The sequence below is a fragment of the Mirounga angustirostris genome, unplaced genomic scaffold (genome assembly GCF_029215605.1).
Source record: "Mirounga angustirostris isolate CCGP_5_RB_7025 unplaced genomic scaffold, mMirAng1.0.hap1 SCAF_11, whole genome shotgun sequence".
Taxonomy (NCBI): Eukaryota; Metazoa; Chordata; class Mammalia; order Carnivora; family Phocidae; genus Mirounga; species Mirounga angustirostris.
This window is the reverse complement of record NW_026991719.1, coordinates 110,619,721-110,644,203: the sequence shown is the minus strand read 5'-3', so window position 1 is coordinate 110,644,203 and position 24,483 is coordinate 110,619,721. Positions and strand designations below refer to the sequence as shown.

General features: G+C 41.8%; 2 protein-coding genes and 1 pseudogene across 9 annotated transcripts in view; 2 read left to right on the top strand and 1 right to left on the bottom strand.

Moving 5' to 3' along the window:
* Nucleotides 1-15,359, bottom strand: part of LOC123849871 (P2R1A-PPP2R2A-interacting phosphatase regulator 1-like) — a 60,639-nt gene extending 45,280 nt beyond the window's left edge. The window contains exons 1-3 of one of the 2 annotated variants that reach the window (XM_064574594.1): nt 15,174-15,359; nt 14,682-14,868; nt 9,324-9,402 (exon numbers count right to left, since the gene is read on the bottom strand). In XM_064574594.1, coding sequence (XP_064430664.1) covers nt 9,324-9,402; nt 14,682-14,788 — 186 coding nt within the window. In that variant the 5' untranslated portion in view covers nt 14,789-14,868; nt 15,174-15,359. The remainder of the gene's footprint in view (nt 1-9,323; nt 9,403-14,681; nt 14,869-15,173) is intronic. The other variant, XM_045882837.3, reaches the window with a different exon arrangement.
* LOC123849867 (annexin A2-like) lies at nt 57-1,337 on the top strand (annotated as a pseudogene).
* Nucleotides 15,360-19,530: 4,171 nt separating the features above from the next.
* PABIR2 (PABIR family member 2) overlaps nt 19,531-24,483 on the top strand; it is a 207,154-nt gene continuing 202,201 nt past the window's right edge. For 4 of the 7 annotated variants that reach the window (XM_064574591.1, XM_064574589.1, XM_045882812.3 and 1 more), the window contains exons 1-2: nt 19,532-20,661; nt 22,822-22,900. In XM_064574591.1, the coding sequence (XP_064430661.1) occupies nt 20,564-20,661; nt 22,822-22,900 (177 nt within the window). In that variant the 5' untranslated portion in view covers nt 19,532-20,563. Of the gene's footprint in view, nt 20,662-22,821; nt 22,901-24,483 lie in introns of all 7 variants that reach the window. The other 3 variants (XM_045882798.3, XM_064574592.1, XM_045882805.3) reach the window with 3 other exon arrangements.

Genomic DNA, 24,483 nt, shown 5'->3' with positions numbered 1-24,483 from the left:
GCTCACCCAACCGAGCCACCTGGGTGCCCCATTTTTTTTCTTTATAATTTAATACATTCTGGCTCTGCATCTGAGGATGCGCACAGCTTTCAGCTTATGCACCAGCTTCTATCAAAATGTCCACTGTTCACGAATTCTGTGCAAATTCTGCTTGGAGGGTGACCACTCTACACCCCCAAATGCATACAGGTCAGTTAAAACATACACCAACTTTGATGTCAAGTGTAATGCTTTGAACATTGAAACGGCATCAAGCCTAAAGGTGTGGATGAGGTCACTGTCATCAACATGTTGACCAACGACAGCAATGAGGAGAGACAGGATATTGTCTTCACCAACCAGACAAGGACCAAAAAGGAATTTGCATCAGCATTGAACTCAGCCTTGCCTGGCCACCTGGCCACCTGGAGAAGGTGATTTGGGACCTACTGAAAACACCTGCTCAGTATGAGGCTTCCAAGCTGAAAGCCTCTCCTATGAAGGTGCTGAGGACTGATGAGGACTCCCTCACTGAGATCATCTGCTCAAGGACCAATTAGATGCTAGAGGAAATTAACAGTCTACAAGGAGATGTACAAGACTGATCTGGAGAAGGACATTGTTTCCAACACATCTGGTGACTTCTGCAAGCTGACGGTTGCCCTTGCAAAGGGTAGAAGAGCAGAGGATGACTCTGTCATTGATTATGAACTGTTTGACCCTAGATGCCTATGATCTCTAATGCTGGAGTGAAGAGGAAAGGAACTGATATTCCCAAGGGGATCAGCATCATGACCGAGCAAGTGTGTATCACATTCAGAAAGAATTTGAAAGGTACAAGAGCTACAGCCCTTATGATCAAGGAGGAGGTCAAAAGAGACCTGGAAAATGCTTTTCAGAGGCACCTGGATGGCTCAGTCGTTAAGCGTCTGCCTTCGGCTCAGGTCATGATCCCAGGGTCCTGGCATCGAGCCCCACATAGGGCTCCCTGCTCAGGGAGGAAGCCTGCTTCTCCCTCTCCCTCTCCCTCTGCTTGTGTTCCCTCTCTTGCTGTGTCTCTCTCTGTCAAATAAATAAATAAAAAATCTTAAAAAAAAAATGCTTTTCAGAAACTGGTCCAGTGTATTCAGAACAAGCTCCCCTATTTTGATGACTGACTGATTCCATGAAGGGTAAGGGAGCTCATGATAAGGTCCTGATTAGAATCATGGTCACCCACAGTGAAGGAAGGGGACATGTTAAAAATTAGGTCTGAATTCAAGAGAAAGTATGGCATGTCCCTGCACTACCACATCCAGGAAGACAGTAAGGGCAACTACCAGGAGGTGTTGCTGTGCCTGTGGGGTGGAGCAGAATGAAGTGCAAACGTCCAAGTGGTGCTCCTGTGCTTCCAGCTAGCAGTTCTAGGAAATCAGCTTGCGACGAACAGCCCCTTGTGCCCATCCCTGTGAGGATGATGTTAGCGTTGCCCCCCACCCCAACTTTATTTTAGTTGCCTAGGCATTGTTTGGCTTTCCCCACTAGTATCTCCTTTCAGCCAAAAAAATGAACAGTTCAAGGAGTTGGAAGTGAAATCTATGATGTGAAACACTTTGCTTCTTGTGTATTGTGTTATAAACAGATGGATAAACTGAATTTTTACTGTAGAAACAAAACAAAAATAACTTAATACATTCCACATATCTTTCCATGTTAAAATTCACCTGCAACACCATTTTTATTTTTGTTTCTTTTTTTTTTTAATTTTTATTTTAAGTAGGCTCTACACCCATTGTGGGGCTTGAACTCATGACCCTGAGATTAAGAGTCACATGCTCTACGGACTGAACCAGCCAGGCACCCCACCTGCAACAGCATTTTTAAAGGCTGAATATTATACTATATGAATGTACCATAATAAGAAACACTCATTATGTGCCAGGCATGTCTTATCTCACTCAATTCTCACAACAACCCCATGACGTAGACATTATTATTGTCTCCATTTTAAAGATTAGAAAACTGAGGGCCAGAGAAATTAGGCAACTTGTTCAAGTTCATACAGCTAGTAATTGCTCGAACTGGGATTCAAACACAGATAATGAAAGCTCATTCATTTAACCTATTCCCTAACCATTCATATTTTTGCCACATTTTTTTGCTCACTCATAAATAATGCTGTGATAACAACCTCTAAGCTAATCTTTGCACATATCCTTAAAGAATTCTTTAGGAGAAATTCATAGAGATGGAATTTCTGGGTCACAATGCTATTGATACGCATTGCCAAACCGTCCTCCAGAAAGCTTATACAAATTTACTTTCTAGCAGTGTATGAGAATATCAATTTTCTTCTATCTCTCCAACATTAGATATTATTACTAATTTTAAAAAATTGTACGGCCATTCTTAAAGCATGCTATAAAAATAATCTACTTTCCAAAGCAAGTAGAAAATACTGTGATTTATCCACAGTTTGGGATATTCCCCCCCAGTGCTTCCCTTTATTAGCATTGATCACTGAGAAGCTGTTATACAGTGACATGAACCAAATCTGAAAAATATAGGTTTTCCCTTTAAAAAAGCCCCATCAAATACCCACACACATCTTTTGAACAAACAGAATGTTAATACATTTAATTCATGCTACTGATGCTCATATTGTTATCATTCAAATGCCCAGAAAGTTCACAATATAAAATGTGAAACACTCTAATTGGAAAGACATGCTAACCTGAACTTAAATATATACATACGCACTATATAAAGAAATTATGGTACTTTAGCTGTATTATGATATCATGTTATAAAAAACAAAAGAAGAGAATTGCGTGGTGTGGCAAACTGTCCCAAACTATGAAAGACTTCCTGGAAGAGATTATTTTTAATTGAAATCTAAGAGATGGGAAGGAACTGGTTAGTTTCAGATAAAGGTTTAGAATTTCCTACTGGAAAACTTTATCTAGGAAATCCTGAGAAGACTACCTGACTAAAATTAATGAGATCAACAGGAATGTAGTGTGAAATGTCTGGGGGAGGTAGGATTTGAACTTGAGCTATAGAATCATAAGCCACAAAATGTGGATTAAATATTGGACTTGGCTGATTTTTTAGGAATAGCACGGAAAATTAATTGGAGAAAAGAAGGCTTCTAGAAGACAATCTCCCACAAATTAAGCACTACAGGTGGTTTGAAAGGGAATTACCTTAGATAATTTTTTAAAGATTTTAAAGAGAGACAGAGCACAAGCAGAGGGAGCGGCAGGCAGAGCAGGCAAGGGAGAAGCAGGCTCCTGGCTGAGCAGGGAGCCCTGATGCGGGACTTGATCCCAGGACCCTGGGATCATGACCTGAGACGAAGGCAGATGCTTAACCAACTGAGCCACCCAGGCGTCCCCAGATAATTCTTCTACATGAAACAAAGTATTAAAATAGAAACAAAGCATTTTCTGAGAGGTCAATAAACCTCACTGGTGTCTTTTATGTAAATTTCTCATTGTACCTGTTTCTCACACTCTGGGAGGGGAGAGGAGTCCTTGGGAGGAAGCAAGAATACCAGTACCAAGGAACGAGGTCATGGGGGTGGGGAGGAGTAGGGGGCATTGGGGAAGTGGGCTGGGTGAAGCGGATTATTCCCAAGCATTATCTTCAATGAAGGAATTAAGATAGGAAAGATCAAGCTTAGTTCCATTTAAAAGAGAAACCACAGAAAACTAATATTGTAAAGACATTAAATTCTTTGAAAAGAATTTTAACTTCACTACGTTTGCTATTTTTAACCCATTCCTTCTGTAGTTACTAGAGATAAAGCACTTAGAAAATCCTGAACAGGAGCTGTATGCTATGTTTATCAATGCCTCTTCCTAGTTCCTGCAGTGACTGATCCTGAACATGAACTGGGGAATGTAGGCTAGCAAGACAGAGAATAAAGCAGGGCCAGGAATGTATTATACACTCACTACTGGGTGGGCCATAAATTAAATTAGTTTGTAGTTGCCACATGAAAAGCAAAACCTAATCAGATAAATATCAGTAGCCATAAAATTAAAAGGGACAAATTGCTCAAGAAGAGCACAATCATTTCTGACAGGAAGATGAAAAATTTCTCCTGCTTTTCTTGGAGTAGGAGGGGGTGGAGATGGAGAAGAGATGTGGCCGCCCCAAATTCAACAGAGGTGCCAGGAAGAGAATTCCTAGTGGAAGAGTGGGGAACAGGCACAGCAACCCTGGAGTTCTTAGGAGATACAGCGAAGGGATAATCAGGGGAAAGGCACAGTCCCCATGGTCAGAAGAGGGCCTCGGGTTTCTGCTCATCAGAAGTGGGATGGAGTGATTTTCTGAGAGTGCAGAGGAAAATATTGGAGCTTAATTAAGAAAATAATTGTGAGAGAACAGATTTTTACAAGGATTGGAAATATGCATCTTTATCTGCATGTTAAATGGCACCCATGGTTCTTCAGTGCCTTGTACCACTGCAATTTTTTCTAAAACACTTTTACCTACAGTGAAATACATGAAAAGTAGTCCTGATTTTGAAAAAATTTAATTGTGATAAAATATACATAAAATTTGCCATCTTAACCATTTTAAGTGTACAGTTCAGTAGTGTTAAGTATATTCATGTTGCTGTGCAACCAATCTCCAGAACTCTTTTCATCTTGCAAAACCAAAACTCTATACCCATTAAACTCCTCTCATTCCACCCCCACCCCAGCCCCTGGCAACCACCATTCTACTTTCTGTCTCTGTGAACTCTAGGTTCCTGCAGCACCAATTTTAAGGACAGTCTAGTATGGGAAAGGACCCTTACACTTAGGATTTATGTTATCACTCAACAATACGTGTATTTTTTCAAAAATGATGTTTCTCTCTTGTAACGTGATATATCAGGATTTTGTTCCTTCTGCCGAAAGCATTCTAATTATGTCATTCTCCCAGACAATTCAGCCTATTTATCCTGAAAGCAAGTATCAACCTACGTGAGCCTTACAATAATAACGAAGCGATACTTCGAGCAAAATAAAAGCCTATGCATTATGCTGTTACAGCAAGCCAAACCAATAAGTCTTGAAATTCCCATCATCAAGTCCGTGTGAATGACGTCAGTTCTGCCAAACAGCCGTTCTGTAAGATGGTTTGTTTGGAACGTGTATCATATTAAATTGAACCTTACGCAAATTAAGAGCCTAGAATTCCTAAGGAAAATTATGCATTTAAAAAACTGCCAGGTACATGTTTGCTCTCTATATGTACTATTGCTAATAAAACGTCTAGTACTTATTGAGCGCTTAGTATGTGTCAGTGCTGTGCTGAGTGCTTTACGCTGATTTTTTTATATGCTATAAGCATTTTTTTCTTTACTTTTTTGAGAGAGAGAGAGAGAGAGAGCATGCATGAGCAGGGGGGAGGGGCAGAGGCAGAGGGAGAAGCAGACTCCCCGCCGAGCAGGGAGCCCGACGCGGGACTCGATCCCGGGAGCCCGGGATCCTGACCTGAGCCGAAGGCAGACGCTTCACCGGCTGAGCCACCCAGGCGCCCTGCATTTTTTTTTCTTTAGACTGTGGTAAAATACACATAACATAAAATTTATCGTGTTAACCATGTTTAAATGCACCAGTGAAGTAGCGTCAGGTATATTCACGTTGTTGTGCTATGGGCTCTACGTTTTTCTCTTTTTCTCTTTCTTCCAGTTTTTCTGAGATATTTTACATCGATTAATGTACTCAACTTCCACAAAGCTATGAGGCAGATACTGTCACATTCCCATCTTGCGGAAGAGGAAATTAAGGCGCAGAAAGGGTAACGTGCATACAAATAGCCAAGCTAGTCTGTATGATGCCACTTACAGGCCCTCACTTCTCAGGCATTCTTCAACCCAATGCAATCTGGCTTCATCTCACCCCACCCCTCTCTCCACGGAACTTGCTTTCGAATACAAGAAATTCATTAATAATCTCCATTTTGGTAACTCAAAGGACACTTTCCGTTTTTATCATGTTTGACCACTTGATAGCATATAACTTAACACTTTTCCTTGTATTTTCATGGTACTATAGTGATCTTTAAAGCTGTTTCCTATAGCCTCTTTTGTCTTTATACTCTCTCCATAGGTCACATCATTCATTCCCACAGCTTTAAATAAGGATCTACTGATGATGCCTAAATGTGTGTCTCTAGCCCAGATCTCTATCCTGAGCTTCAAACTAGTACAACTAACATCTCTACTGAGAGATCCCAAAGAACTTCAAACTGAACATGTCCAACAATAAACTTATCTTCCCCTCTAAATCCACTTTTTTGCCAAAGTTTCCCCTCTTCTGTGGCCCCACCAGACCCATCACTTGCCCAAGTGAGAGGCCTAGTAGTCATCTTTGCCACAAGCATTGACCGCCTTCCATCAAATCTCTCAGCAATTGATTCTACCTTTCAAATATCTCATGAATCTCACTCTTCTCCACGTCCATGGCCATCACAGTAGCCAAGGTCACTGCACTTGCCTCCTGTGTGATCATCCTGCATCTCCTTTTGCCCATTTCCAATCTACTTACCACTCTGCAGCCAGGGTAATCTTTTAAAGATTCAAATCTGGTCATGTCAATCACAGACTTAGAATTCTTCAATGGCTTCACACTGACCTCAGGAGGACAAAGTGAAAAATCTTTAACATGACTTGGAAGGCCCTACGAGATCTTGTACTAATCCACATCTCTGATCTCATTTCTCACCACTTCATCTTTACATCCACACTGGCTACAATGCACTTCTTCCAAATTCTCTACACACTCTATTCCCGACCCACCACATTCCCTTTTGTTTCCAGGCCTTCACACATGCCAGTTTTTTACCTGGAATCTTGTCTGCCCCTATGATCCATATCCCAAGCTGGCTAACTCCTACACATCAGTAAGAGCTCAACTAAAGGAGGTCATTTCCTACCTCAGCCCCTCATACTAGGTTAGATCTCTCTGGCAACTAGATCAGGGCTTAATACATAGGAGATTCCTAAAAAAATTTGTAGACTTGGCTGAGCAGAAAAGAAGAACGACTAGGTATGGAGGTCTTCGACATACAAGCAAGTGCTCAATAAATACCACTAAATGAATGAGTAAATGAGTGAGTGAATGGAAGAAGGAAGATTTGTTTAATAAACAATTCTATTTTTTCCCCAGTATAATATTGCATTTGTGGAAATAATATTGGATATCATTCTACAAAGAAGAAAATATCCAGTTTCTTTTTAAAATAATTTTTAAAAAGATTTATTTTTTTAGAGAGAGTGTGCATGCATATGGGGGAGGGGCAGAGGGAGAGGGAGAAAAAGCCTCAAGCAGACTCCATGCTGAGCACAGATCCTAGCGTGGGGCTTGATCCCACGACCCATATAATCACAACGTGAGCTGAAACTGAGTTGGGACGCTTAACTGACTATACCACCTAGGCACCCTGGAAAATATCCAGTTTCAAGATTAGGAGGCAATATTTTAAAATGGGTTCCAAGCTGTAACATTTCACTAAAAAATCATGTAAGAGAAATCTATGAACAATTATATGTCAACAAATTAGATAATCTAGAAGAAATGGACAAATTCCTAAAAAAACACACAAATTACCAAACCGACTCAAGAGAAAAGAGAAAATCTCAACAGATCTGTAAACAAGTACAGAGATACAATCTGTTTCAAAACCCTCCCAACAAAGAAGTCTAGGACCGGATATGGCTTCACTGGTGAATTTTACCAAACATTTAAAGAAGAATCAATACCAGTCCTACTCAAACTCTTCCAAAAATAGAAGAGGAACATTTCCTAACACATTCTATGAGATCAGCATTACCCTGATACCAAAGCCAGCAAAGAGACTATAAGAAAACTACAGACAAACGTCCCTTATGAATACAGATGGAAGAATTCTCAACAAAATAATAGCAAGCCAAATCTAACAGTACATTAAGAGGATTATACAACAGAACCAAGTGGGATTTATCTCAGGAATGCAAAGGTGGTTCAATATAAGAAAATCAATGTAATGCATCATATTAACAGAACAGAGGGGAAAAAAACACATGATCATCTCAATAGATGCAGAAAGCATTTGAAACAATTCAACATGCTTTCATGATAAAAATACTCAGCAAGTAGGAACAGAAAGGAATTTCCCTAACACAATAAAGGGCATTTACCAAAACCTATGCCTAATATCATATTCAATCGTGGAAGACTGAAAGCTTTCCACCTAGGGAACAAGACAAGGATGTGTTTTTTTTTTTTTTTTTTTGAGAGGGAGGATGGGGGAGGGGCAGAGAGAGAATCTCAAGCAGGCTCCACGCCCAGCACGGAGCTGACATGGGGCTGGATCTCATGACCCTGAGATCATGACCTGAGCCAAAATCAAGAATTGAATGCTCAACAGACTGAGCCACCCAGGCGCCCTAGGATGTATGCTTTCTGAAAGAAAAGAGAGGTGGTAGCTGAACAACATTGTAAATGCACTAAATGCCCCTGAACTGTATACTTTAAAATAGTTAACTGTATCTTATATGAATTTCACATCAATAAAAAGATTCATATAGTGAATCATTTGTTCGTTTTGGTTTACTGATCTACAAGCATATTTCCTATGTTTATAGGATAATTAGTAGATAAGAGTTATAATTTAGAGATTACATTATAACACCATGAAAAACAAACCTTATTTTCAATTCAAGATAAATGAGAGATAAAAGTTGAAGTAAAAGCCTAAAAACTACTCTTAGGAGAGCTTGCAAATTTTCCTCTCAAAATTAGAATGTTCTTTTAAAAATTGGAAGCCAGATGGTCTTATACATAAAAACAAATCTCAATGTTAAATCCAGATGGGATTTAAAAGTTAATTCTGCTGCAGCTGCAGCCAAGCAATCAAAACTGTAGTCAACGTATTTATTTTTCCTTCAGTGATGTTTAGAGCACTGTTTCTCAAATTGGGAACTTGTTGGAAATGCAAATTCTCAGGCCCTGCCCCACACCCCCAGAATCAGAAACTCTGGGGTTGAGGGCCAGTAGTCTGTTTTATTTTTTATTTATTTTTTTCCCAAAGATTTTATTTATTTATTTGACAGAGAGAGCAAGAGAGCACAAGCAGGGGGAACAGTAGAGGGAGAGAGAGAAGCAGGCTCCATGCCAACCAGGGAGCCCGATGCGGGGCTCGATCCCAGGACCCTGAGATCATGACCCGAGCCGAAGGCAGACACCTAACCATCTGAGCCACCCAGGCGCCCCCAGTAGTCTGTTTTAACAAGCCTTCCAGGTGCACACTCAAGTTTGAGGACCACTAGTTAAGACCAATAGCACAAGTCTCGGCCAGTGAGGCTGCTACAAGCATTTTCTTACCAGACAATGTTGTGCCATAAACGTTGTGTTATTTCTTGGAGTTGTTAACGTGTCAGCTTGGAACACCTGTGAGTTATCACTATGAAGAAAAAGAAAACATTTGAAATCCATTACAAAATTTTTTTTTTTAAAGAAATAAGGTTTCAAATACTCAAACAGCAATGCCATTAATGTAAATAGGTTCTTTGTGGAGACAGCTGTGCAGATGGAGAAATTAGAACATGCGCGTGCACACACACACACACACACGCACACAAAGCCTTAGTTGGCTGAGCCTAAACAAATCTCCATGTAAGGGAAGGAATTCTCAAGCATGCCACTTTACCGCTAATCATGCTACCAAGAATAAGAATAATTTATCGTGACCCTGGAAATGCATCATTTTCTGCGTAAACCTGTAACTAATTTAAATTTATGATTGCAGCTACCATGTGCAGTCCCAATTCCCTCTCAACTCTGAAGTTTTCACATGAACAAGAGGGATAATCAATAGCAGGAGTTAACAGAACGGAGATTTTCACAGATGTGTTTTGTTTGACCTACTCGGGATCAAAACGTTTTTAAGTTAGTTACACACACTTGAAATGCTGAGAGGTTTCACATAAATAATCCAGATTCCGGATTTCTAGCTTCTGTTGAAAATCTGCAAGCTGGGTCCACACTGGGCCACATTCCCACATGGCAACAAGAGATTGGAGCTAAGCAGCTGTTCCCTGCTTACGCAGGGGCTTGTCTTCCTCAGCTTCCGTGGTGCCTCGGCCCTATTTGAGCTTGGGACCCTGAACAAGTCTTTTCTTTTTCATGTCTTCTTTTTGTTTTAACTTTTTTATTTTGAAGGAGTTTAAGACTCACAAGACATTGCAAAAATACAGAGGGTTCCCATGTACCTTACACCCAGGTTTCCCTGATGACGTAAGAAGTCGTTAATACTTCCTTTTTTTTTTTTTGCCACATCCAATCAGGTGCTAGGTCTCTCTTATAGCCATCTTATTCTTTTCAGACTCCTGGCCAAAAATCAATTCAAAGCCTTTGTACTTTCCTACGTACTCTGCAATAGTCTAATTTGTCCCTTCATCTTGCTTTTGTCCCTACGGCAGTCTACCTGCTTCATCGTGAGCTGAATTTAGTTACATTCTTTACAATGACATTCAAAGCTCGCCACCATTTAGCTCTAGCCTTTTGGATTTCATGGACTAGTAAAATTTCAAAACAAAATCTTGGCACAAACATACAGTTGCTAACCATCTTTCTTTTGCCAAGTAAAAAAATCCCACCATCTACCAACACCATCATTTCATTTATAAAAGGATATTTTGGTATTAAAAAAATTAAAACAACCTCAGGATAAAGTACAGTCCTGCCCAGGAAAAGACATTTGGCCAACTATATCACAAACGTATTTAAGTACTCTGCACTTAACTTTTTTAAAAACATGGGTTAGTGAAAAAGTCACCTAGGATCAGCACTGGTCAGCGGATGAATATCTGGGAGCCAGTGATCCAGGCACAGTTGACAAGCTCTCTGGAATACACCTATGTTTTTCTGTCTCCAAGCTTGTTCCATACACTTGGAATGCTGTCCCAGCTCTCTGGGTCCCCTCTTCCCGTCTGCTTCCTATCAATCCATCAGGACCCATCTCATATGCCTCCTCTCCAAGAACATTTTTGTTATCCCTCACCAATCCTGCTGTCATTTCTCACTCCATTCTTCGAATCTCCCTAGCACTTTCTTTCCCTCCCTATGCATAGATCTTACTCCATCATATATTTAAGTCCTTTGATTATATATTTGCCCTACTAAATTAAAAGCTTATTGGGTCGAGATACATCTTTGCAGCATGGTAATGTGTATATAACAGGCAGTAATTCAATATTTTATGAGAGGATGGGTGTATACATGGGTCTAAGTTTTACTTCATTTTCCAGGAATTTTTCCAAGAATAGGAATGGATTCTAGCAATCATTATAAGAAAGTTGGAGGGTCACTAATGAGTTACATATTTCCACTTTTTTGTGCGTGGGGGGTAATTCTTAAGGCTGGCAATTATATTCTCGCCTAAATTTTTGTCTGTCAATTTAATGACTATAAATGAAAAAAATCATTGAGGAAGCATATATTTCAATTGGTAGGCATCATTCAACATGAATTCATAAAATCCTAGGTGATATCTACAACTGAGTTAAGTGCTACAACTTAGAAAAAGTGATAACTAGATACATGTTCAATGCTCCACATCAAATGATCAATAAGCATAAATATGCTTATTTATGTCTAAATATCTAAACTGCAATATGTTTATGCCAGTTATATTCTCAAAGCAATCATTCTCTATGGCCACTATTCTCTTTCCAGGTTTGTAAGAATTTAATAAAACAGATGGTTGGCAAACTTCTGCAAAGGGCCAGACAGTAAATATTTTGGGCTTTGTGGGACATCCAATCTCTATGGCAACTACTCAGCTCGGTTACTATAGTGGGAAAGTGGCCATGGACAATAAGTAAGCAAATGGGCATGGCCATCTTCCAATAAAACTTTATTTACAAAAATCAAGTGGCAGGCTGGATTTGGCCTACAAGCAGTAGTTTGACTTTCAAACAGTTTAAATGCAGGATCAGGCTAGAGGTATTTACAGGGGGAAGGCAATGGCAGAAATCCCAGAACTTACTCTCTAATTCTCATTAGGGCCAGAGAAGTGAAAGAAAAAAAAACCTACTACCTTTAAACAAAGTTATTGACACCAATAGTGAAGTCAGTTAAGTAGAGGGCTAAAGAGGATAAAGAACCAAGAGGTTCAAAACTTTTGACATTGGTATTTTTATTAATACAAGATGTACACAAAACAGTGTAGGAACTTCTTTAAAAACAGTAATACTTGTATTAAGGAGTTTATATTTAAGGAACAAATTTCTGCAAATGCTGGTGCAGAGAGATTGTGTTTATATCCAGGAAGCATCAAGCAAAATTGGAAAATTACTTGAAAGATGTGCAACAATTATTTAGTGAGCGGTGAAAGAGGCACGGCAACAAGTATTAGAGGCTCAATTAAGTGAAAGTGAGGGAAGTGAGCAGTGTACATATGCAACTGAAAAGAATGGAGGTGAACATGAATTCAACAGAGGCCTTGTGTAATTCTACTCTAAATTGTTCTCACTTCCCTGACCACATCCTAAACTGGCCACAACGGCACAAAATCTGCCCTCAGGAGATCATTTGGCCAAGTTCCCTGACCTCAGGCATGTCATGTATCATCTTTATGCTACCTTTTTTTGATAGACAAGAGTCCCTGGACTTGGTCCACCTTGCAGTTTCTTTATCTTTAACTCCTATTAGGTAAATATGCAGTTGCCTCTTACCTTTCTGTACCAATTTCACTTCATCCATCAGGAGCTTAAGCTACAGAATCTGACACTGTAACTATACTCTAATATGATAAAAAATAAAAAATTTAAGTCCTGCAGAACAAAACAAAGCATGAAGGGATAACTGCCATCACTCTCCTTGCTAAGACTGTTTGCAACTTGTTTTTTTTCATTTCATAAAGGCTTCCAATAAAACCAACATTCTCCCCAAGTCTTTTCTTCTAGCAGAGCGGGTTCATAACAATTCATGTTCTCATACAACAGGATTAGAGTCAATCCTGAATTTGTAGAAGTTCTTGTTTTCAGCCCAACATGCACAGCTGCTGCCCCTTTATTTCTCTGCCTATTAGAAAAGATCACGTATTTTTTTTTGTTAATCTTAGTTAGCTTTTCCTTTTGTATACTATATTCTTCTTTATCTCAAATGACCAGAAAGCTGAATTTGGTTAGAGTTAATTAACTTCGAAGTTGAGGGGCACTGGCGGGGCAGTCGGCTAAGCGTCTGACTCTTGGTTTCCGCTCAGGTCGTGGGATCAAGCTCCGAGTCGGGCTCCATGCTCAGCACGGAATCTGCTGGAGTTTCTCTCTCCCTCTTCCTCTGCTCCTCCCCCCGACACTTGCACTCTCTCAAAAATAAACAAATCTTTTTTTAAAAAAAAAAGCTTAGAAGTTGATTAGTAGTGGACAAATCACTAGCTTAGGAATCAGGAGACACGGCCAGGACACACTGGCTCTATTACTACGTCATTTTAGAGACTTATGGGCCTCAGTTTCCTCATATGTTAAATAAGGAGGGTAGATCTGGTCTCTGAGTTCACTTCTTTTTTTTTTTTTTTAAAGATTTTATTTATTTATTTGAGAGAGAGAGAATGAGAGAGAGCACATGAGAAGGGGGAGGGTCAGAGGGAGAAGCAGACTCCCTGCTGAGCAGGGAGCCCGATGCGGGACTCCATGCGGGACTCGATCCCGGGACTCCAGGATCATGACCTGAGCCGAAGGCAGTCGCTTAACCAACTGAGCCACCCAGGCGCCCTCTGAGTTCACTTCTAACAGTTGTGATTTATAACTATCAATTAGAATGATGCTAGGAAAAGGGAGGAGCAAAATTACTAACACAGGGAGTGAATGCATTTTTCAAACATTTTCACAATACTGATAAAACTTTATGACACTGGGATGTGAGATCCAAGATCTTACTTTCAAATTCTATTTTAAGAAATTATAAGCATGTGTCATGCCAGACTTTTGGGTATGTGCAGGAAATAGTGAACCATCAGTTAGGACAGTGTTTTTAAATCTTATGCTTTTCATTATCAGCCCTCTAAGGGACTGTTTTTGACATTTCCCCCCCACCAATTACTCCCTCTTGAAAATTCTCACGAAATTGTTGTATTTATAGCTGTGGCTTATACATAAAAAGAGCAAGATTTTTTTCACACACCCCCAAGAACCAAGTTTGGGGCAGTACTGGCCATTGAGAATGCAAAATTTAGGAGATCAAGTTTCTGTGGTACCTAACAAACTTTTTGTTCAAATAAAAACTAGGTGTAAAAAAGGCCCAAGGTTTTTCGCTTGGCAACCATTTCCATTTGCGAGAGGTGAAGGTCAGAGGTGACAAAGCAGCTGAGAGAATGACAGAAAATTACAGTCATCACAGAAGATCTGGAGGTGAGAGTGGGGAATGCTCAGTTTCTTCAAGGGAGTGGGTAAGAGGTGGGGTGAAGTTAAAAAAAAAGTCGTGCTCCACACCAATAGGTTGCTGCTTTTGGGTCCTGGTGGACGGTCAGAAGAGGACGTCCAGGTTCACATGTGTGTCAACCTCAGGGTAGGTGTTCACTCTCCCTCCGGCCTGCCCATCCCACTCCCCACAAGGCTGAGGGTGAGATCTCCGCACAGCAGGAACAAGGGAGATACCTGTAGAACCTCGATGGAGAGAGTCATGGGAATGCTATCGAAGTCACTTTCCCCACCTCCTGCCACCCACCCCCTGCTTGCTCACCCAAGCCCATTGATCAAAGGGGCGCTGCTGGATCTTCTCAGCATGTCATCTGTGGTAGTTGAACTCGGCAGCAGCTCCGAGTCTAGTTCCATTTTCTCTTGCGCCATGTCCACGTCGAGGAAGAAACCACTGCTTGGTTCCAAGTTCTCAAGGTTTTCTGGCTCCCATTCACATAAGGACAAGTCACCTGGGTGAGAAGATGCAGGCAGAGAGGAAAAGGGGGAAAAGAGAAGAAAGGAGGAACCTCTTAGACGAGTGAGGTGCTCACCTTTGCAGCCCTACCATCCCTAATACCAGTGGGCACAAAGTCGGGCAGGACTGGCTCCGAACCTCCTATCCCCCAACCTCGGGGTCCCTAACGCTGAGATCTTCCACCCCCAAGTCTATAATGAAAAGGAGGAATTTATCCTAGTCACCCCGTGAATCGTTCTTAATTTCCCTCAGCAAAGGACACCCCAGGTAAGCCTTTCCGGCCCAAACAAAAACTACAACCTGTCGCCTTCGCGAATCCGTCGGGTGCCGCCCCGCTGCACCTGCGCCCCGTGCCCTGCCCGCTGACGCTTGCTTATTACGCAAACAATGAGAGTCAATGGGGGCGTCTTTGTCAGCCTTGCCTGGGGCGCACGCGCAGTCTTAGGAGCCGACTTTTTACCGCAAGCCCGGTCCTCTCTCTATTCCTCGTGGAGATTGACGGTGGTTGTTCCTCTGCTTCTATGTGAACCCAGGGATCGTTTTTCACTGACCGTTATTTAGGGAGGAAAGGGTGGGGAGGAGTAAGCTGTATGGGAGCGCCGTCCTTTCTGTGCTATGTCTAATACTCAATTTTCTCTGGTTTGAGTAGCCCATTATCCCCGTATAACTGAGGCCAATAAGCTTGTTAACTCCCATGACGAATTTTTCCATCCTGTTATAGCCAACACTACACAATTGTAATTTAAAAAACGCTATACGTAAAAAAAAAAAAAAAAAAAAAAGCTATACCTCGGGGGCGGGGGGGGGGAGCGGAAACCAACCCAAGACCTGCAACCTGCCGCTGAAGTGGCCTTGTAGGGCGCTAACTCAGTTGAACCAATTGTGCGGACGAATCATTGTTTTCCACGTGATCTCATTGTTTGTTTTTTAACCATAATCGTGAGTGTATTTTTACACTAAATAAAATTTAGCTTCTTAAAGCTATTCATCTAAGAAAATGATTTGAGTTGGAGAAGCTTATTTACTTAAAACAAATCTCAGAATTTAGTATCCATCCAGATCAGGGTTTCCATTTAATAATGCTGTCATGGCTCAAACATTATAAGAATTGCTCTTTTAGAATTTTTCACCACCAGTTAATGAGCCACATTGAGTACCGAAATCTTAACTCCACACTAACAATTTTGTAAAACCATACCTTTTAAAAAGGAACCATATAGAGGACTGGCAGAGGAGGCAAGTGAAACTACTGAAATTAGAGTTATTAATTAAAATAATCATTACGTGGTATAACACTTTACAGTTTAAAAAAATGTCTTCACATATTTATCTCAATTGGTTCAATCATGAACCCTGCTCAGCTAATCAGTGGTGAACTTAAAATAATGGGATTATCTTGAAAGAGTTCATGACAAGTTATGACATGAATGATCATAATCATTCTTCATTCATTCTGAGAATAGAATAAGAAAAGCTTAATTATATTAGGCAGAATTGGGTTATCTAAATCCCAGACATGAGGACGATTTGGAGTCTCCTTTCCTAATGTAAGACAGGTTAACAATAGCTACCATTTTTCATGCACTTAATTATATGCCAGGCACTGTCCTAAGCACTTTAAATATGTGATTGCATTTAATACTTACAGTAACTCTGTGAGGCAGGCACCATCACAATGCCCATTTTTCAAAGGAGGAAACTGAAGCCCAGAGGGGTTACTCAAATAACTGCTAAGTGGCAAAGCCAAGATTCCTCTGCCCTCTTATTTAAGTGAAAAGGCAGATGAGGGGCCTCTGGATATTTCTCTGGATACTATTTCTACACTCATAAGCACTTTGATAAATATTTTTAAATTATTTTATGAATAAATGCAGGTTTAAATAACCTGTCATTCACAGCTATTTTGTAAGGTATGCAAGTCACTTCTATTTTACAGTTGTTAAAATTCCAGGGAGATTAATGGCACATAATTAGGTAGCAGTAGAATCTGAGCTGATACCAAGATCTCCTGAAGGCCACTGTTAAAGTTCCCAGGGTACCTGGAAGGTTTACAAAAGATGGCAGTTAAAGCTGAGTAAAGACAGGGTGAATGTAGAAGGCAGTGGTTAAATACAGAACAGGGGTCAAAGCCAAACTGAATAGCAGAAAAATGGTGGGTACACCAGAAAGTAAGTAGATCTTCCCTCCATTCTACTGCTCATTTTACTTTTCAAAGAGTTTGTTAATATTTGTGGCAAGTAATAAGATTTAAAGGATATATTTTGAATGAATAGACAATCTTATCACGCCTAAGCATCACAGATCCTAATTTTTAAAAAACTAAGTACAAGAACACTAAGAAAATAAATAATAAAATGACAAGGAAATAGCAACTGAGAGACTTTCAAGAAAAGGGGTAGTAATATGAAATGACTACATGCTTGAGATGGCAGGAAGTTTTCAGCTATTATCAAAGAGGAGGAATTCTCTAAAGTGTAGCTGAATGCCAGGAACCCATAGTACATAAGCAAATTAGAATGTCAAAAGGAACAAGTACTGGAAAAACAATTCTATATACTATAGTGGCAAACACAACATTTAAAGAAATTATTTTTACATTTTCCCCTTTCTCTTCATGCATTATTATACCAACCTAGCTGTGTGTCATGATCATCTCCTGCTGTTCCATAGCAATATGACATAGCAATATGACATGATCTTAAATTGCTAGTTTGCTTAGATCTATACCTTGCCACTTACGCTACTCGTGTTTTTGCTTTGTCCCGGTCTGCTGCCATTTGAACCAGGCCTCTTACTTATAACAGGTGTCCCACAAATATGTCATAATCAGTTGTTTAGTTTATCAGTCGTCATGGCAACTTTTAAGCAACTGGTTAACTTTTAGTTATCACAAGAGCAAGTCAAAGACAAGTTGAACTCAAGCCCACAAACCACAAATACCCCAAACCTCCCAAAAGATTTACATGAAGGGTAAAAGAAACTAGATAGGCAAGAATGATATGAATAGAATCTGGAAATAATGGCCAAAGTAGCATCCATCTTCTCACATGTCCTTGAGTTTCTCCTAATTGTTAAGCTCCTGAAAGTTAGGGATTCTTTTTTTTTTTTTTTTTTAAGATTTTATTTATTTATTTGAGAGAGAGCACGCGCGGGAGAGCATGAGCAGGGAAGAGGGGCAGAGGGAGAGGGAGAAGCGGACTCCCCGATGAGCAGGGAACCCGATGCGATGCCGGGCTCGATTCCAGGACCCTGGGATCAGGACCTGAGCCAAAGGCAGCGGCTTAACCAACTGAGCCACCCAGGCACCCCTGAAAGTTAGGGATTCTACTAAATTTTTTAAAAAGATTTTTATTTATTTATTTGACAGAGACACAGTGAGAGAAGGAACACAAGCAGGGAGAGTGGGAGAGGGAGAAGCAGGCTCCCCGCCAAGCAGGGAGCCCGATGCGGGGCTCAATCCCAGGACCCTGGGATCATGACCTGAGCTGAAGGCAGACGCTTAATAACTGAGCCACCCAGGCGACCCAGGGATTCTACTAAATTGTTTGACTCCTCAGAGTTAGGGACTCTGCATGTGGTCAACAGATGATTATTTACTAGCTATTGTGAACAATAGAATGTACTATATTTTTTTGAGCAGATGAGGGGGTTGCTGATAACTTGAGATAAAAAGAGCTACATAAATTGATCAAAACAGAGCTTGCTTTTCTAATCCAGTTGGCAGAAAAATATAGGCAGTTTAAAGGAAACTATCCAAAAACTCTTAAAAACTCTGTATTACAAGCAGCAAATACTAACATTGAAGAATAAAATGATCGGGCTTGGCAAGTTTAATATGGGACAACTAAGTTGAAGAGGCAGGTAAAACTACTTTGGCTAAATTTCGAAACCAATTTCATAACTATTAAATTTCCTATATTTCTCTGTATGTTTGATTAACACAATACAATACCATCTTTATCTCAGGGTCATTCAAGTAGTGAGGATTAAATGAGTTAATATTTCTAAAGCTCTTAGAATGGGGCCTAGCACACGGTAACTGCTATGTAGGTGTTTGTTAAATAAAATAAATTATTCCAGGCCTCACACATGCTGAATGGCTATTGTTAGGGTCTCCGTAAATCTTAGAAAGAAAAAAAAAATTGACTCTGCTACTTGTTCTTCAGGACTTTTCCTAATATCGTTGAAGCTAACAGTGCTTGTAAAATGGAGATGAGTGCTTGCCACTCGCTATATGAACTCTCATTAGATTCTCTTTATTTTTACACCATTGCTTTTGTTTTTTCATTTCTCTTTTGTCTAGTGCATCCAAATGGATTATCTGAAAAAGAAATCAGCCCCTCCAAAGACCAACAAAATCAAGGGATTTAATAAGTGGGCGGAGATCACAGAGATCAGAGCAAACAAACTGGCATTGAAAAAAACCTGGAAACCACAGGTTTCTATTTCCCATGAATATCGGCCCAAACTCCTCTGAACGAGGATGCTCCAGTGTCTCCAAACTATTGGTTCTTTTCAAAATCAGGCGCCAGGGTCCCCGGGCCAATGCCAGAGAGGAAGGCGCCGGGCCCACTGGAAACGCTCCTCCCCTTTGGGGGAGGTTTGCGGGGCGGGGCTCCCACGCATGCTCCGTGCCCGCGGGCTCATTGGCGCGGCCGCCGGGCGCGTGCGCAGGACCCGATGGGTGCCCGGACGCGGAAGACCTGGCACCGCGGAGGTTCCCGCTTCTGAAGCGTGGGAGGCGGAAGAGGCGGCAGGTTGTAGATTTTGGTCTTGGCCCCAAGGGGTTCCCCCGGGCCATTAGAACCCAAGAGAGGAAGAGGAGGCACCGCGGCGGCGGCTGAGGGGCCGAACCCCCCACCTGTCCCCCAGGCGGGGTGGGGGGGGTAGGGAGGGGAGAAGCACCCCTCACAGGGCTGACGAGCCTTCGGGACCGGGTCCCAGAGCATGGGGGGCTGGACCGGGTCCCCGAGCATGGGGAGCTGGAGCCGTCGAGGCCACCCGGCCGGGCCCTGCCCGACTGTCAGCTTTTCGGTGCTAGCGCTGCCCGGGCAGCTGCGGTGTTTCTAGCCCGGCCCCGCTTGAGGTCGTCGGCCGAAAGATAGCAACATGAGTTCCGCCGCTGCCTAGTTTCCTCCCCCTCCTCTTCTCCCTCTGTCCGCTTCCTTCTCCTTCCTCTCTCCTCTTCCCCATACCTCGTCTTTTTCTTTCCCTCCCTCGTGTTCCTCTTTTCCCTCCACCCTGCCCTCCTCCTCCCCCTCGGTCCTCGTCCTTTCCCCCATCTTCTTCCTTTCCCGATCCTGTCCTTTTACCCTCTCTGTTTTCCTGCTTTTCCATCTATCCGCTTTTCCTGCCTCTTGCTCTTTTTCCCTCCATTCCTCTTTCCTCCATCCTCTTCCTTTATTCTGTCACCGTCCACCACCACCACCACCTCCCTCTCCACTACCACTCCCCCTCCTCCTCCCCTCACTCACTGTCATCCTCCCTTCCTCATCCTCATCCTCGTTCCCTCCTCCTCCTCTCCTGCTTTTCTCCGCCCCTCAGCCCCCGCCCCCAAGCCTCCGCCCCTTAGCCCCCGCCCCCAGCTGCCAGTCCCCAGCAGCTCAGTCCTGCAGTGAGAGTCTTGGGAGTCCATAGCTAAGCACCAGGAGCTGAGCACTGTCCGCTGTGCCTGCCTGCAAGTCTCCGAAATGGCTCAGGAGAAAATGGAGCTGGACTTTGAGCCTGATGCATCTGATGGGGGCACCCTGAGGAGATCCAGCAGCGCTCCCCTGATCCATGGGCTCAGGTGAGGCGGGCTGGGGACGATGAAGTACGGGTATGGGGTTCAGGGGCTCCTCGACCCCCTGCAAGCAATCTTCTTTCCCTAAAGTGAGAGTTGGCGCTGGTTTGGGTTTTCTAAACTGAGGGGGTGGGGACTTGTTTGCTTGACACAGTGACTTGGGTCCCAAGGTGGAGTGAAAGTTTGACCCCAAACTCTGGGAACTGTGGGAAAAATGGGGCCCTCTTTACCTGGGGCTCTCTTGGCCCACTCTGAAAGGATCTACAAGAAGCTTCTGGCTCTTCTAACAGGTTGCTTGCTCTGCCTAATTTACACCACTGAATGTCAGACTGAAGCCCCTGGAACTAGACTTGCAACTTGACACCTGTCTCTAAGAGCTGCTATTTCTAAGCTTAGTTTAGGAACCCTGGCATTAACAGAGCATTTACTTTAATAAATCACAATTTATCTAATAACTTGTAATCAAGTGGCATGTTCATGACACATTAAGTGATTCGGATTTGTCGTAATGTTTTCAGATCCTAAAACAGCCAGAAATGCATTCCAGTGAATAAAAAAAGGAAGGGTGTCGTGTAGCTTAGGTCAGTGAAAATACAGGTTTTAGAAAACAATGGAAAAAATCAACCCTTGAATTTTAGTGGTAGAGTCTTGTATTTTCATGTGAATAAGTCACCAGAGGGTCTATTTTAAGGTAGAATCTTATGATAGTGAAGGTTAGGTTGGCAGACCTCCTGAGCCTATTACATTTCACTCTTCTAAGTAGACAATTCATCTTAGTAGAGAGCTAATTTGCGAGACCCTGTAGAAATGGAATTAGTCCAAAAAAGGGGATGGGAGTAGAATTAGCCAAAATCATTAATCAAGCACAGTGAAGGCAAAGAAATAGGTAATCCTTGTCTATCAAACTGATTATAATATCTGTATTTTGGGGGAAAATGGAATTAACTCATTTTCTTTTATTAAATTTTGAAACTGAGGGAATGATGGAGTGACTGCTTTCCTAATGCTGTCTTCAGCTCTACATTTATTTTTTGATTCTGTAGGAATAAATCAGTCTTTTGGGGTTGTCTTTTTAAATCTGGTAAGCAAGCAATTGCTAGGGACTAGGGGCAATCCTGCTGACCTGCATTTAGACTGTTGTAGAAATAACACACTGTTTTTTGAATCAGGAATCAAGTGATTACTTGCAGGGTAGTATGATGTGACAGAAGAAGGGCTGAGGAGACTAGACCTAGTCCCAATATTTCTCCCTAACTGTGATCATGAATGAATCAGTTAGCCTTTCTGAGTGTCTGTTTTCTCATTTGAAACTTAGGAGAGCTGAATTAGGTGATCTCAGTGGTCCCTTGAAGCCCAATTCAGTTCAGTCCTGAAAATCTTTCTTGACTTCTTATCATGGGCATGGCACTCTGCTAGGCACTGCGGGGATGTTATACAAAGAGGATCAAAAGGCCTTGACCATGGAGTTTAATAAGACACACGCACACTTTTCTGTAATAAAAGGTAAAGTTGGTGTCTCAAGCATCTCCTTTCCCATCGTGCTCTTTGGACTCAAAGGAGGGAATGATTACATTCAGTTTGTGGATTGAAGAGAGGCCCCACGGAGTGTATTGCATCGAAATGGGGGCTCAAGGAGAGGGAGGATTTGGGCTGATGGTGGTGGGAGGGAGGACACTAGAGGCAGAAGAGGCAACAGGAGCAAAACTCCAGGCATGTTTATTTAGTTGCACAGCAGGTTCATGGGCAGAACACGTATTTAGGGCAATAGTGGGAGATGTGCTGTAGAACAGGGCTTCCCCAGCCCTTCTCACCATCATGGCACACACAGAAAGCAGTAGCATGTTTGGGTCCTCTGGGGTAAACAGATGAGGCTGCTCATGTCTGGTGGGAACCGGTTTGGGGGCGTGAGCTCTGACCAGAAGCAGCTGGAGGCAACCAGTCTGGAGCTCCGCCCCATACCTCTCCTAGCCGCCCCCCAACCACTGAGGAGATCAGTATCTGGGCAAACCTGTGATCCACAGCACATCACCACGGAAGCTCCGAAGAGGTCGGTGAGGAGTTTATCCATTGTACAAAATGAGGAGCCATGGAAGATTTCATTGTTGACTAGAGAGTTGACGGATATCTAATGAGAAGACATTAACAATTTTATTTTTATTTTTTTAGTGACCTTTCACAGGTTTTTCAACCTTATACCTTTAGAACTCGGAGGAATAGTACAACGATTATGAGCCGTCATAGCCTGGTAAGTATAGAAGTAAGTATTTTTAGTGGCATGGATTGGGGAAAACTCTTTCAAACGTAGTTACTCGCTCTTAAGATGATGTGCTGTGCACCATTGTTCACAAAAGAAAAAAAACATTTTACCTTCCTTGCTCATGCTGTGGCCATTTTCAGCTTTTGGTGCCAAAAAAGAGATCTGGTTGAAGTTTTTTCCTGTCTGTGGGACTTCGTATTTTTAAAAACTACTCATTGTTTTTTTGTCACTACTTGCATCATGGTTATGAGGTAAGTCAGGATTAACTTCTAAATATAGCTGAGAAAAGTGGTCTTTATTTGTCCTAGGAAGCAAAAATCATTTAGACTGTAGCAGAGTATTTATTTCTGACACATATCTGTTGGACAGTGTTATTTATCCACAGTAAGATCTCCTTTATAATGCTTGTATTTATATTCCCGGTAGAGTCGCTAATAGTGACTGTTTTGTACAGCCAGAGCTGTCAGGGATCACCTTATTAGTTGGTCGCATTGGGAGAAATTATGATGAGGTTTTTTATATAGTAGCACTTCACATGCGGGGCCCACTTATCCAGTAGCTGCAGCGCTCTGGAAGATATCTGAGATGTAAGCAAACAGACCTCTGAATGGCTGCACTTGATTTCCATAGTCTGTGCACAAAGGTTCATCAGTTTATTTATAGGGAGCCTCTCTGACCTCTGAATCATCTAAAATTTATGCACAATTATAATAAGCTTCCAACTCGGTAGTGTGGAGAAAGAGCAAATCAGAAGAGGTACATTCGGGTTTAAGGTATACTAATAGCTGCTAGCAAGGGAGGAGAGGAGAGGGAAAAACTGAAAAGCAGAAAGAGGCTTTTAAAAAATTAGTCCGTGGCTTAGTACAAGGGCTAAGAGCCCGTTAATAGACCCTGAGGGTCTTGCTGGCATAGAACTATAAAATACTTGATGTTCTTAAAGATACCTGGGTCATTAACCTTTTCTTAAATTATAGTAGTACCTATGCTTCTATGGTATTCTACATGTTACAGAGTCCTTTCACACTTGTCATTCTCATAGCAACCCGTGTGAAGTAGGCAGGACAAAAGATGTTTTTCCCAGTTTAAAGAGGCAGCAGCTAAGACTCAGCTGATAGAAGCGACTTGCTTAGAATCACATAATTGGTAAGCGGCAGGGCTGGGATTAGAATAGAGATATGCCAGGGCCATTCTGTTTGGTAAAATCTGTTTAAGAAAGTGGGGGGGGAGATACAACACTTTCAAGAAAGATTTCCAGCTGAAGTGGCTAAAAATACTTAAAGGGGAAAATGTTCGCTATCTGGAGTTTTGATTCACGTCACCTTCCCTGAGGATGCTGGAAAGTAGAATTTAATTTTGCTGTGTATATGAAAAGTGTTTCCACTTGTTACACAGCTATGTTCCTGATATCAGTAGTAGAAAAAAAAAAAGGGGAAATGAATTTGTCTGTTTACACTTGACTGTTGCTCTTTTCTAAGATGCGAAGATTCTTGTCCACTCTGTCTAGGCTCATCTCTCCCTACCCCCTGACAAATACCTTTTTCTCTGGCTGCACTAAATACCTAGTTTGCTGG